Consider the following 14,568-nt stretch of genomic DNA (forward strand, 5'->3'; position numbering starts at 1 on the left):
CTACACTCAGCATTGGTATGGCCTCATCTCAAGTACTATGTGCAGTTTTGGGCTCCACAATATAAGAAGGACATAAAAATATTCAAACATGTCTAAAGGATGGCAACAAAGATGCTGAAAGGACTAGAGGGCATGACTTATGAGGAGCTGCTGAGGATACTAGGTTTGCTCAGCTTAGAGAAGAGGAGACTGAGGCGTGACTTCATTGCCGTCTGCAACTCCCTCATGATGGCAAGCAGAGCAGGAGGTGCTAGTCTCTTCTCTCTGGTGTCTGGTAATAAGACACGAGGAAGTGGCTTCAAGCTGCCTCAGGGAAGTACAGATTGGATATTAGGAAAAAATTCTTCACAGAGAGGGTGGTAAAACACTGGAACAAGCTCACCAAGTGTTCTGGTTTTGGCTGGGATAGAGTTAGATCTCTTCATAGCAGCTCATATGGGGCTATGTTTTGGATTTGTGCTGAAAACAATGTTGATAACACAGGGATGTTTTAGTTACTGCTGAGCAGTGCTGACACAGAGTCAAGACCTTTTCTGCTTCTCACACCACCCCACCAGCGAGCAGGCTGGGGGTGCACAAGAAGTTGGGAGGGGACACAGCCGGGACAGCTGACCCAAACTGACCCAAGGGATATTCCACACCATATGACGTCATGCTCAGCATATAAAGCTGGGGGAAGAAGAAGAAAGGGGGGGACATTCGGAGTGATGGCGTTTGTCTTTCCATGTAACCCTTATGCATGATGGAGCCCTGCTTTCCTGGAGATGGCTGAACACCTGCCTGCCGATGGGAAGGAGTGAATGAATTCCTTGTTTTGCTCTGCTTGTTGTGTGTGCTGCTTTGGCTTTACCTGTTAAACTGTCTTTATCTCAACCCACGCGTTTTCCCACTTTTACTCTTCTGATTCTCTCCCCCCATCCCGCTGTGAGGGGAGTGAGCGAGCAGCTGTGTGGGGCTGAGCTGCCTGCTGGGGTTAAACCGTAACACCAAGGAAGTGGTCATGGCCCCAAGCCTGTCAGTGTTCAAGAAGCGTTTGGACAATGCTCTTAGATAGGTGGTTAAACTTTTAGGTTGCTTACTGAAAACCAGCACTGAGTTGTTGTAATGACTCAATGGAAGCCTCAAATAAGGAGTGACTACTTATTTAAAGAAAATTAACTTGAGCATATTCTGAAAGAATACTATTCTTTAAAATGCATTAGGGAATTTCCACAGAATAGATAATAATAGTTACTACTGAAAAAATCTGGAAGGCTTGTGATACCTGCTTGTAATTAAAGAGGTAAGAAAAGAGAAGGTGGTTTTGACAGTTCAATGCATTTGTTTTCTGTATGCTTTTAAGGGCTTTTTCTTTCAAATGTCTTGGGATTTTTTTTATTTGTTTCGCTTTTTCCCCACTCACACAGAGTAGAAATGGAGAAGGTTTTGCTATCTTGCCCTGTGGTGTATTTGAAGAACTTTCAATAGCGACTCAAGCAAACTTAATAGTCTCAAACTAGAGAATAAAACTAGAATAAAAATCCTTCCAAAAGAAATTTCCTGGGGATATTTCTGGTTATTTAGTATTTTCTTTCTCCAAAGTCCCATCTACGTTACATGTTTGAGTTACCTTATTATAAATCATTTCATCTGACTGATACAATAAATGGGTAGACTGTAATATTTATGTACTACTTTGTTTCTACTGCCTGTTCCTTTTTTCCTTCTTTCTTGGGCTGAAAAATGAATTTATTTTAAATGGGAGGGAGCAAAGAATATTACAATAGATTTCCAGAATGCAGATGTACACACCTATGCAAAAAAAAAAGAGGAAGAAAAAAAAGGTGGTTTGGTATGGTAAAATTAGAGGAGAGAATGGAGAGAACAGAGGACAGATGATGATGGAATAGTCGTTTAATCTGAACAAAGATTTCAGCTTTTTTTTTTTTCACTCCAAATACATTAGAACTACTCATTATATGTCTGCTATTCAAATATAAATGATAAGGTGGTTATGGAACACAGATGCTGTCAGTTATAGAAATGCAGATGGATTGTCCTGCTTACCTGATTATTCTTTCCCATTCAGTATATAGCCTCCTGCTGGAATCAAGATGGGGATCCAGTGGAGCTTCTGAAGATTGCAGATAAAGTCTCTCGGTTCAGGCAATGCCTTAAAGAAAATCCCACATTTCTTCAGGAAAAAGTTAAAACATATTTTAAGGTAGGAAAACTTAATGGAAAAATATCTGCAGTATTAATTTTTAAATCACAATTTTGTATTTAAAATTAAACTGAAGGTTAATTTTTTATAACCATACTGCCTATTTTTAGGTGTGGATGAACAGCAGCACTTTTGAGTGAAGCATGTTAATTTTAAATGGTTGAAGCGAAAACTTTTCAAAATGGGAAAAATTGTCTGGTTGGACATTTGGAAACACACATACTAGAACATTGATAAAATGCTAATGTTTTACTGAACTGTGATGCCTGACACTATAGAATGGCACATGGGTGTTTCCTAATGAGAAGCTCAGATGTGAACAGAGAATTATAGACCTAGTTATGTGTTCCTTAATATTGGCATAGCAAGATGTATCTCTTCTTCATTGGAAAGACTTTGGTTATAAGTAAGATTGTTCTGGTGCTCCTCAAGTTCACTGAACTGCTGTCTGAATTTTGCTGTCAGTGCTAATTGCTTTCTGCTCTTTTTTCTTGTTTTCCTCTCTATACTTTCCACTGGAGTTCTTGAAGAATTAAAACAGTAAAGGCATTATAACATGGAATAGTTCTGAAACTCTGAATTAGCTAATGCCAGAAAGAATCCAGCGATAGCAGTGCAGAAGTGTTTTTTGGGGTTTGGGGGGTTTTTTTGGTGTTTGTTTTGTTGGTGGGTTTTTGGTTTTGTTTGGGTGGTTTTTTTCCCTGTCAAATTGTTCAAGTTGTTCTGAAGAGCAGACCTATTATAAGTGTGTAAATGCTGGTTCTCATATACTCAAAGGCAACCAGAGACAGTGGCATCAATTGAAATCTGTTTCCCTAAAGGCATTATTAGTGTCTGGAAGTAGTAGGGAGCTGTGAAGGTTTTGGCTTTTGCAGGGAAGAAATACAGGTGCAGTATTTTTGAGAATGCCCTTTACTATGCAGTTCTGCTGAGGGGGCTAAGACAAAAACATGACTCAGTAGGAAGTAACGAGGATAGTTGTATGTTTTTATATGATAAGATTATGCACTTTTGTATGTTGTGCCTGCAGATTAATAAAGCAGGGAAAGCTAGGAGCAAGGGAGGGAATGCTGTTCATCCTGTCCATTTTACTATGCCTGGATAATTCTGCATTTCCCTTTTCAGCTCTGTGTCAATCAGGTTTCTGTAGCTTTCCTATATAAGCATGGGGGAATAAACTCATAAAACAGAATCGGATTACATTGTCCCAAATTATTGGCAGTGTCTGTCAGTGACAGATGTTGCTGTTTGACTCCTACTTTGAAATGGTCAATTTTTGAGGTCACTATCTTTTGAATAGCCTCCCAATATTATTTATATAATGGAAGCTGCTTGAGTAATTTCATTACTGAAATTCCACAGTCCGGTATAAACAAAGAGAAATTCAACAACAGTTGTGACACTTGCGTAATGCATGGAGTTCTCTGGCAGCAAGACTGATGTAAAGCATTTCTGAGCAGGATAAGGCACGCACATTTTATAACATATGGGATCTCTGTGCATTCAAGCTTGGGCAGGTTGAAAGAGGTGTTCAATGAAACCCTCCTGCATTTAACCAGATTCCCCATCTTAGAACATTCTCCAGATAAAACTTGTGGCATGCTGCTCTGTAGCGTTATGTACAGTTGTTTAACCTTGATTTAATTAAACTAATGAGTACTGTGTGCTGCTAAGGCATTGTGACTCTACTAAAATTTCACAGAAGGTTGTTCATGCTTGTTCTTGTGGTAAGCTGCCTCTCTTCCCCACCCTTGTAGGAGACTGTTTTGTATGAAATGAAGAGTTTAAATTGCCTGTTTGTGATACTTTTGATAATATGCAAGCCAAATGATGCACGGACTGTTTTTTATCTACTGTTGATGAAGCAATAATCTGAGGCAAAACAGGAGGAAGTTGCTCTCATAATTAATAATGCTTTGTTTTGGGATATATTTCTGCAGGATAATCCACATAGATTGACTCTGTCAATGAGTCCAGAGGAAGACTACCATGATAAACAAGCAAAAATGGAAGCAGAAAAGCTGGGAAAAAAGGTCAATGCTCTTTCTGAAGAAGAAAAAACCCAAATCTTTGAAAAAGGTTAACATGCTTTTTCATATTTTTATTTCAGTAACTGCTTAAAAAAACAGCCAATGTTTTAGCTGGAGTTCTGTAGAATATCTTAAATTCTCAGGCACTCTCCAGCATTTGCTCTGAAAGAGATAATTTTTTTTGTTGGAAGTTTGTGTATATGTGTTATGGGGCTATGCAGTGTAGTGTTTACACTGCAATGTACGATTAGTATATTCCATTAGTTTAACACTCAAAAATAGAAGGATCAATGTCTCGAGGAGGGCGGAAGAAAGGAAACTGTTTTAAAATATTGATCTGCTTATTCTTTCCGATGTTAACTTGCACTAAGTACAAGATGAATTCCACTGTTTACCTTGAAGCTGTTTATTTTTGAGCATATGAGGTCTGCTCCGTGCTCCTGTAAAACTTGTACTTTATAATTTTATTTCTTATCTTTTCTACTTAAAAAGCCAAGTAAAAAAATAATGTTGAGTTTAACTTATTCTGGGCAATAACTTAAACTTGGAAACCCTGGGCAGTCATCTAAATTTGTGAAAACAGTGATCTAGTCACAGAAATCCTCCAAAAAAGTGATGTTAATCTTCTGAAGCTTTGGTACTAGATGGGGGATAGGGGAGTGGAAAATCAGATGAGGCTTTCTACTTACGAAGGTAAATTGGAGAGTACTTGGAGATGACCAGCTAGAATCTGAGACAAGCTGAAATGTGAAATTAAACACAACAATTTAGCTGCATCAGTGTACCGACAGAGTGCTTGAGTAAGAACAGGGGGGAATGGGTTGGAAAGAAGCTTCTTACCTGCAAGGTCCGGGTTGCCTGGTTTGGTGGCCGCAGAGCTGGGTGACAGGACAGGCTGGCAGATGCCACTTCGTCAGGGTTTAAATTGCATGTTAACAGGATGTGAAGGGGGGATTGGAAAGAGAATTTACAAAGATACAGTGTTCTGTTTGCTGTTGCGACGTGATAATCTGCAGAATTTGTTTCAGTAAAATATTTGAAAGAACTGTTGATAGAAAATGCTAAACTTCAGACTCTTGTGTTTTTCTGATCTGCGTCACCTCAGTAGGTTTTAACGGCACTTTCACTAAAAGCTGAAAATGACAAACTGGTATTCTGCTCTCCTTACTAGGTTTGGAATTAATTGCTCTTCAAAGCAAACCTCAGGATACCTCTTGTCTCCCAGCTCTAAAAGTGTCTGACATTGAGCCCAAAATCCCATTCACTGTGCTGGAGACAACACTCGCAGGTTGGTATAACCACTGTTTCGTCCTCAAAAGAGTGACATTATTGGATTGTTATCTAGCTGCTTGCCCAGCTGTTGCTCTTTTTTGCTCTTTACGAAGCGTGTGGACTCTGTTGTCCATAGTTACGGTCCTTTTCCTCTAGTCCACCATCTGCCATCTCTGAGGTAAACAGTTTGCAGCGGATTTGCAGACGCTTCTCGCCATCGCCTCTGAGGGGCAATGTAGGGCTGTTCTCAGCTCGAACCAGCCACCTGCCCTTCCCAGGGCTCTGGCAGTAGCGCTCCTGATGCGAGCTACCTGCTGCCTGCTTACTCACTGCCTGCCCTGCCCTGCAGTCAGAGGAGTCTCCAGGTGGCATGCTCCACTGCTCTTGAGCAATCTCGCCACTTTCCAAAGACTTATCCAGGGTGCAGCGCTCCTGGCAGCTTGTGCAGAGAGCCTTCCTTACTGCTCTCCTTTCCTACCTAGTTTTTACAGAACATGACATACAGGAGCCATAGGAGAAAAAAAAAATTGTCATCCTTCATAACTTCAATGCAAGTTTCTCCCGGCTTTGCCAGTGGCTACCCCATGGATTGATAGGAAACAAGAAATTGTATATCTCAATTTTGTTACAGTTCTGTCAAAATCTTGCAGGTAATACTGCTCTGTGGTATATTTCTAACAGACACTTCCCTGCAAAAATTGCCAGCAAGTTGCAAGTACTGTATAGTTTTGATACTAAAATGACCTGGTTTTGTGAAAATTCTAATGTGTATATTCTAATATCCTAGCTTAGAAGAGAGTGTACAGTGCAGGAACCCGCTTTCGTCAACTTTTGAGGTGATGAAGGCAAAAAATAAGGGAGAAAAACTTCTTGAGGAGTTCAGAAACAAATTACCATTCCTTTATTTGAAAGTTACCTCTAAAACGTGGTCTCTGTCAACAGAATTCTCTCATCAAATTGTCCGGGTATCCATTACCTTACCATAGACAGAAACAACAAAAGCCCTTCAGTCCAGCATTCAGTGCAATGTGCAAAGTTTAAACAAGAAGTGGCTCTGAAGTGCCAACAGAAAATAACTCTTAATATGAAGTGCTTGTAAGAAATTGTTTTGCTTTTATGTTTTTATAGTAGGAAGCTGTTGGTTGTTCTTTACTTTTGGTTTTTTTTTTTTTATCCCTAGCTGATGAAATTCCTGTCCAGTACTGTGCTCAGCCAACCAATGGGGTGGTTTATTTCAGAGCTGTTTCCAGCTTGAACACTCTTCCCGAGGAGCTCAAACCATATGTGCCGCTCTTCTGCAATGTCATTACAAAGTAAGAGGTTTACTTTCTTAGAAGCTAAAGCAATAAGATGTAATACAGGTTACTGAAATAATATTGCTTTTAATAACTTTAGCAACTGTTCTTATTATAGAAGGGAAATGCTGGTAAGTTGGTGTTCTGCAGAAACAGTGGTCTTCCCTCTTCCCCGCAGAGTTGCCAACTCCTTTCCACTTCTCCATCAGTCTCTGCATTGCCTTGTTCCCCAGCGTCAACACAAGCATTCCCCGAACAGATTGGAAAATTGATAGAAATGAAAAATAGCCTAGCAGAAATTAAAGTTTTCACTTGGATGGATTTTTGGTCTAATTTCACCATGTGGTCGCCAGACCACTGACCCCATCATAGGGGGAAGAGTGGCACAGGGCAGAACAAGTCACTTGGGCTGGGAGGAATCTGTTCTTTTTATTGGTGGTAACAGCTTATGTGGTGTCATTACTGTAGTTCCATATGGATGTTGGTAGCAAGCCTATACGTAAAGCACACTCTTTAATACACCATTTTGAATTAACAGGATGCTTTAATTTGAAAGCTTGGTGTATTATTTTTTTCTTTCATAAGGTGTGAAGTATTATGTTTGTTTGCTAAACGCTCCAAATTGTTCAGTTGCTAAATTAGTATTGGCCTAAACAGTCTCCTTTGCAAATGGCATATGGATCCTGGTTTTGGCATACACTGAAAATGGAAATAAATCTCTCTTGTTTTTCGCAGGATGGGATGTGGAGCCCTTGATTACAGGGAACAAGCCCAGAAAATAGAGTTAAAAACAGGTGGGATGTCTGTCAGCCCACATATCATTCCAGATGATTCACACCTGGATGTGTATGAACAGGTAAATTAATCATAAACTTCAAGACGTTACACTTGCAATAACAGCTCTGTAGTTAAGGGGCAGTCAGGGCTTCCAGGTAGAGGGTCAGCTAATGTAGATTGAAAACTTGGTGTATAAAGGACTTGCAGCTTTTTGTGTAAGATACAAATTTGACAATTACAGTAACTTAGTATTTTGTTTTAAGGGGAGTGCTTGATGTGGTTATCGGTTTTAAGGCAGTGCTTCACTAGCATCTGTCACCATATTTTTGAATGCTGCAAAAACTTTTGGAAGCAGAGGGTAGAGGACAGAAGGGTGTAATGTTATACATAGAGATTGCTGTTAACGTGCGTATGTCACTGTTAATGTGGTTCAGAAACATGGAATGTTTGCAAGATCGTTAGATCTTAGTATTGGGCGTAACAGTCCCAGCAATATCCTCTCAAGATTTTTTCAGACTTGCAGGGCTCTGCTGCTGTGGTTTGCTCCCCATGGATCCTGGAGTTGAGTTAGGGAGACTCCTTTGCAGAAGGGCGCACCCCCAGAACAGTTTTATTTGTACTTTATGTGAAAAATGAGAAATTCTGTTTCTGAGCTGCTACTTACTGTTGAGAGGAGGAATCGACAGGCTTGCTTTGTGTGAAGAGCAGTCACGTTTCACATCTGCTCTGATTTTAGTAGCACAGCCTGCATTAATGTGGTTTTGTGATGTGTTGCATTTGGTTGGCATCACTGCATCGTTTTCATAAAAAGTTATTCTGCATTTCTCAGGCCATTGCTTTGGTTGTCTTGTGTGAAGGGGTTTTTTTTGTGTTTTGTTTTTCTTTTTTTCCTTCAGGGTGTGCTCTTTTCATCTCTATGCTTGGATAGAAATCTGCCAGACATGATGCATTTATGGAGTGAAATATTTAACAAGTACAGTACACTGGGTTTCGTTTGTTTGTGTTTTTGCATGTGTTTTGGGGTTCTCTTTTTCCCCTCTTCCTCCAACCATTCTCTTCTTAAAGATCCTACTTTGGGATTTCTTTGTATAACTGTATCTTTGAACGGCTCCCAGTTTCTAAACGTAAGTATTTCATCATTTACATGACTATATAGTGGATTAAATGGAGAGCCAACAGTCTAAGAGCTCTTTGTTGAACTCGGGATGATGAATGATTCAGTGTTATAAATTCCATTGGTGTGCTTTTGCATGAGACCTAGAGACCTGCTTCTACTCTTTTTCAGCCCCCGGTTTGAGGAGGAAGAACATTTCAGAGTGCTGGTTAAGAAGACTGCCCAGGAGCTATCAAATGGGATTCCAGATTGTGGGCATTTATATGCCTCTATTAGAGCCAGCAAAAACCTTACGCCTTCTGGAGAACTGCAAGAAATGTTCAGTGGGATGGATCAGGTGAAAAGTTAATGGCATCCTTCAGTGAGGCCCAAATCCTCGATTTTGGAATTACAGTGCTTGTTTTTGCTGATTCTTTCTATTGGCTTAATCCGTAGTCTTTCTGCCTTCCCTTCCCACACAGGTGAAGCTGATGAAGAGAATAGCAGAAATGTCCGATATTAAACCAATACTACGCAAACTACCACGCATTAAGAAGTATTTATTAAATAGTGACAACATCAGGTGAGTTCCGCCTAAAAAGAAAAGGGGCATTTTGGTTAACGAGAGGCCGTGGCTGCGAATGGGCATTTCTCAGTGTGCTTCATGGAGTACTGGGGTTTTGTGAGATGGGAGGTCTGTGGAAAAACTGCAAAAATGTTATTAAATTCTCCTTGCTTAAAAAGTGGTAGCTATGGCTTATTTTGTTCATTTTTAACAGGTATGAGAAACTTACAGCAAATTTCATATGTAACTGTTGTACAAAAAGTGTGTAAATGGCCTGTGGGATTTTACAGAAATACTCAAAATACTGCCCTTCCCCCACTTAAAGGTGCCCAGGAGACAAATACTTATTATATTGTATTGTAACAGTAGAATGCAGTTTGGTTTGGATTTTTTTTCTCCTAAAAGGAAAATAGTGACATTCTGAAAGCTGCTTTATGGGTATATTGGAAAAAGTTAAGAGGGCATTTAAAGGTGTTTAGTGTCAGACGCGTTAGTTCCAAAAATAAGTCCATTTGAAGTGAAATAAGTTGCAAAGTTTTATTTTGCAAAGCATGAAATGATGAATAAAATTATGGAAATATCTATACTGTTCAAAACCATGGTAGGTCTGCCTGTAAAGGGAGAATACAGAGGACATTAGTTTCGTTGTGAGACACTTATGTTTTGCAAAACTGATGTAGTCCTGTCCTGTGCACAGAAGTGGTTTGACAGCTACTGCTAAAGTTTAGGTCCGAAGGTGTTTTTGGGCAAGGAAAAGAAAAGCAATTGGACTGTGACTTTTTTTTTTTTGGCATATCAAATGCTGGATTATGAATATTTTGCTTTTTTCTGTGATAATGATTATCAGCGACCACAGATCTAACATTCTGATGATTTAATAGAAAATGTTTAGGAAGACAAAGTGGTACAAATTATAAAGGACTGTCTGAAAACACAAAAACATATTTAAAAACTTGATATGTACTTTTAACAGATGTTCAGTGAATGCAGCACCTCAACAGATATCAGAAGCATCTAAAGAAGTAGAGAAATTTATAAAGGGCATAGCTAGAAGTAAAAAAGAGAGAAAACCTGTTCGTCCCCATGTGATTGAGGTAAGAAGTTACTTCATTTGTGACTAGGGCATCAAACACAGTTGGATTTGATCTTGTGTAAAGCCCACTGTGCAATCAGGAGAAGATCGTTTGAACTCAGATACCGTGTCCGTACAAAGATGTCTGAAGAAATTTGCAAGAGTCAGCTCTGTGATAAGCTGCTCTGTGTTTTGCCACAGAGGCTGTCTTCGCCTCAATAAAATAGACAATAGTAATCCTGTAGATCAGCTGTCAAGCCCTTACCCTGAGGTTACTGCTTTCGCGTGGGATGTGGAAAAAGAAATTCTTTCTTTCTCTGTTGCATAAAACTAATTTCTTTTTTAGCTGAGCTTTTCTTGAAGTGTTGGCCAAAAGGAAATAGGGCATGACGTGCAGTTCCTCAGTTGCGTAGGAATTAGTTTTGTTATCTGGATGTTCAGGACATTTGGCGTGAAATGTGCTTGGCTCAACAGAGTTGACAAAGGATCTGCTCTGTCAATATGCAGATCTGTCTTACTTTCTGACAAGACTGGAATAAGCTCCCAGTTCCCTACCCATGAGAGAAATGATAGTCTGAAACTTTCTGGGCCTCATTTAATCTCTGTCTCGGTGTCTTTTCAGTGCCAAATTACTCTTGAAAGGAAATTTATGTGGCATTTGCTTAGAAGTTCAAATATAAAGCAGTCATCAAGTAGCTTGCTTAAGTTTGTGAAGACGTGGTCTGATGGTGGTTTCAAAGAGGTTTGAAGGGTAGGGGTTGCATTTGTAGTAGTATTAGTCTAAATTGTTGAATCATCTTTTAATATGAGGGCTGGGTCTCTTGTAGAAATCTTCAGAAGTCAAACCTGTGGGAAGCGAAATGCTTAGTGGTTTGCAGATCACAAGGAAGCTAGTTAATGTAAGTACATTATTGGTTGGGGATATTGGTATTAGAGGGCTGTGACTGATACTAATGGTCCATCTTAAGCTCTTACAGATGCTCTTACTATTTAGAAGCACACCACTGAAACATAATGTGCCCTTCAGCTCCACCCTCTGACTGGATTGTTTCTTTAAACTAGCCATCAAACTCCTTCATCTTTCTATGTAATCCTTTTTGGTTCTGGTGTGAAGGTCATTTAGCTAACTTCACACCCATGTGTGCAGGCAAAAACCTGCTAGTGCTGTGTCTTGTAAGCGACACATTTTATTTTTATCCTGGTTTCAGAACGAGACTTGTGTGGTGTCACTGCCAGTTAGCCCCTTCCTTTCCTTCCTCTCCTCCCTAAATGATTCTGAATGTGAATGACACCTGACAGAAGAGCATCAGTGACAATTAAGTAAAAATTAAAATCTGTATTTGGCTACAGGAGAGAAAAATAACTTAGCATACCCTGAGCTCTCCTTTGAGAAGAAGGCGGGGAGAGCTCAGCCCACGGTTTTGCTTGCTGACCAGTCATGTATACGCTGCTGTGCTTGGCCCAGCCAGCCAGAGATGTGTGAGGGGCTGGGAAGCAGGTCTTTGAAGTGAAGAAAGGCTTGGGAGTATTGAAATGGGGTCATAAAAGCTACTGGAGGTGTGTAAGGCTCCGATCATGCTTAAGTAAGCACACAAGCAGCTGTATGTGTGAAAGAGGCAAAGAAGTGAGTGCTGCAGAGGCCTGGAGCCACGAAGAAGACTGGAAGTTTTGAAGTGGGGGTGTAAGGAAGAATCGAGTTTATTGCAGGGGATGTTTGAGCAGAAATTCATACAGCTGCTGCTGCTGCTCATAAATAGTTTGCATTTTTTTTGTGGGTTTCAGTTTCTGAATCTGGTTTCAATATCTAAAATTGAGGAGACGGACTGAAATATGATGTGGTGACCATTACTTGTGTGGACATAGAAGTGGAGAGATACGAACGCTTGGTTCAATCAAAGTAAAGACATGGCAGGGGAAGCATGCCAAACAAAACTCTTCAGTAATAACACAAGGCCTACACAAGTGAGAAGCCGGTGTGCAAGGATGGGTAGCTGATGTACGGTATCCATGTACTTTAGTTTCCCAAGGCAATTCTGTGTACTGGATTGCTAATATGGGCACAATGGAAATGTCAGCGATGGCAGTGTAGGTCAAGTGGCAGCTTTAGCATTTGTGTGTCTGTATGTTTGGCAGACTTTCATAGTTTGCAAAAAATCCAGAGTTCTCAAATGGATAAACTGTCTCATCTATGCTAACTGTGACAATAATGCATTTTTCTCTTAGGATCCTACTTTCAAACCATGCCAGATGAAGACCCATTTTGTACTTCCCTTCCCAGTGAACTATATTGGGGAGTGCATTCGAACAGTTCCCTACGCAGCTGCAGACTACGCAAGGTGGGAAACAGAATCAGCAGGGAGCTTCTATATATGTTGCATAGCACAAAACAAAATGGAAAGTGAGGCTGACCACAGAAAATGGAGTCTCGATAGAAAATGCTTTGCAGTACATTTGTCACAAATTCTTTATGGAGCAACTTCTGGATGGCTAGGTCCAGAAATGCCCTGTTTTAGTAAATGCTGAGGCTAAGTAACGAGGGGCTACTACCCCATAACTTCCGAATAAACGGCCCTGCCTACTTGGATGTGTCTGAGTTGACAATCCTATTGCATGTAACAAAGTTTAGGAGGCTGCCCTTGTATTTCATTAAAGTGAAATAAATGGAAATAATCAAGGAATGTTCCAAAGCAGTGCCACTTTTACAATGATGTCACATTATTCAGCTATTATTAAATGTTGAGTATTGTTATCATTACTGTTGTAGCTTACAAGAAGCAATGCATTGCAAACGGGGATCTTTGTGAACTTTAGAGGAAGTTGCAAATATTACTGTTGTCCAATTCGTTTAACATCTTTGCTGTTGATAATTTCTCTCATTACAGCCTTCGAATTCTTGCACGGTTGATGACAGCTAAATTCCTACATAGAGAAATCAGAGAGAAAGGAGGGGCGTATGGTGGAGGTGCTAAACTTAGTCACAATGGCATATTCACTTTCTACTCCTACAGGTAACAGTAGGTTCATTCTTTCCGGTTCATGTCTGAGGGGACCGCTGGCTGCACTTACGTGTATCTTTTTTTGACTTAGCTGTAGCTCTCTTTCAAGATCAAGTGAAATAAAAAGAATGTTGAATCACAAGCAAGTGATTCAGTGCTGATGATGTTCAGATTAGTTGCTTCAGGTGTATCAGTTTCGTTGATAAACCCCCTCTTGCTTTCTCTGGTGTCTGTCCTTGGGAAAGCCTAACTTAGCTTGGCTGGTAGCAACCATTGTTGTGTCTCTGCACTTAGACGTTTACTGTCTGGACACCAGATCTATGTAAAACTGGCTTTCACTTGTTTCTTCCTGGGTTGGGGAGGCCCTAAAAAAGGGAATTCGAGACTGTTCCAAATTTAAGACCAGAAGTAGAATGATGTTGTTCCCTAAGGTCCTGAGTTTGAAAATACACAGCTTCCTTTGGTGACTGGCTGGAACCATCAGATATTCAGCGGAAAGCATTGCTGGTGATGAGATAGAATTGCTTTTTTTCTTTTCTTTTCCTCTTTTTCTGCCAGTCAAGAACAGTTACCTTGCATTGGTGTTACCGAAGCACTTTTGGATGAAATTTGAACTGGAGCTATTAAAGACTAGTTATAATCCCCACTAAAAATGTCATGTGGCTAGAGTCCTGGCTTAAATCGTTTCCCTAGACCAAAGGCAGCCTAGCACAGTACTTGGTCGGGATTCCTAGCTAAAACTTGCAGCAGCCTTGCCTCTCCGTGAAGCTTCAACATGGTAGGACTTGTCCTGGTTAGTATTTCAGTAGTTGTTAACCTGTTGCACCTGTTCTACAGAGAGCAGGAACAAGTGTAGCAGGAAACACAACTTAGAGAAGATATGGCGTATCATAAATATTACTGTTGTTGATATCAACGGCAGTTGTGCGTACTAAGCTGTTGCAGCAAATTGATAGCGCATTGTAAACCGTGCTGGTTTACCATCTTTTTATATACCAGTTCTCTGCACACTGCCTTGGAACTACTTTTAGGCAACTGAACTTGCTGCATTTGTGTATCTAAAATTCAAAATATGCCTGGTTTGTAACACTTCTTTCTTCTGAAAAAAAACCCAAAACCTCTTTTTGTAAACAAAAAGGAAGTTTATCATTTGGTTTAATCCCCATGTATGTATGTTTGTGTGATGCATAGTAAACTATGAATGAAACAAGAACAAAGCAATTAGTGTTTCATTTTGGAAGACTAAAGTAACTAATTTTACTTTT

General features: G+C 40.0%; 1 protein-coding gene across 1 annotated transcript in view; it reads left to right on the forward strand.

The window, feature by feature from the left end:
* The window catches only part of PITRM1 (pitrilysin metallopeptidase 1), a 33,625-nt gene that overhangs the window by 15,944 nt on the left and 3,113 nt on the right, over positions 1 to 14,568 (forward strand). The window contains exons 13-24 of the mRNA XM_009278691.1: positions 2,069 to 2,203; positions 4,144 to 4,282; positions 5,405 to 5,521; positions 6,686 to 6,818; positions 7,536 to 7,656; positions 8,474 to 8,550; positions 8,863 to 9,028; positions 9,153 to 9,253; positions 10,209 to 10,329; positions 11,135 to 11,206; positions 12,531 to 12,643; positions 13,190 to 13,315. Coding sequence (XP_009276966.1) covers positions 2,069 to 2,203; positions 4,144 to 4,282; positions 5,405 to 5,521; positions 6,686 to 6,818; positions 7,536 to 7,656; positions 8,474 to 8,550; positions 8,863 to 9,028; positions 9,153 to 9,253; positions 10,209 to 10,329; positions 11,135 to 11,206; positions 12,531 to 12,643; positions 13,190 to 13,315 — 1,421 coding nt within the window. The remainder of the gene's footprint in view (positions 1 to 2,068; positions 2,204 to 4,143; positions 4,283 to 5,404; positions 5,522 to 6,685; positions 6,819 to 7,535; positions 7,657 to 8,473; positions 8,551 to 8,862; positions 9,029 to 9,152; positions 9,254 to 10,208; positions 10,330 to 11,134; positions 11,207 to 12,530; positions 12,644 to 13,189; positions 13,316 to 14,568) is intronic.

This window comes from Aptenodytes forsteri, unplaced genomic scaffold, assembly GCF_000699145.1.
Source record: "Aptenodytes forsteri isolate BGI_AS27 unplaced genomic scaffold, ASM69914v1 Scaffold257, whole genome shotgun sequence".
NCBI lineage: Eukaryota > Metazoa > Chordata > Aves > Sphenisciformes > Spheniscidae > Aptenodytes > Aptenodytes forsteri.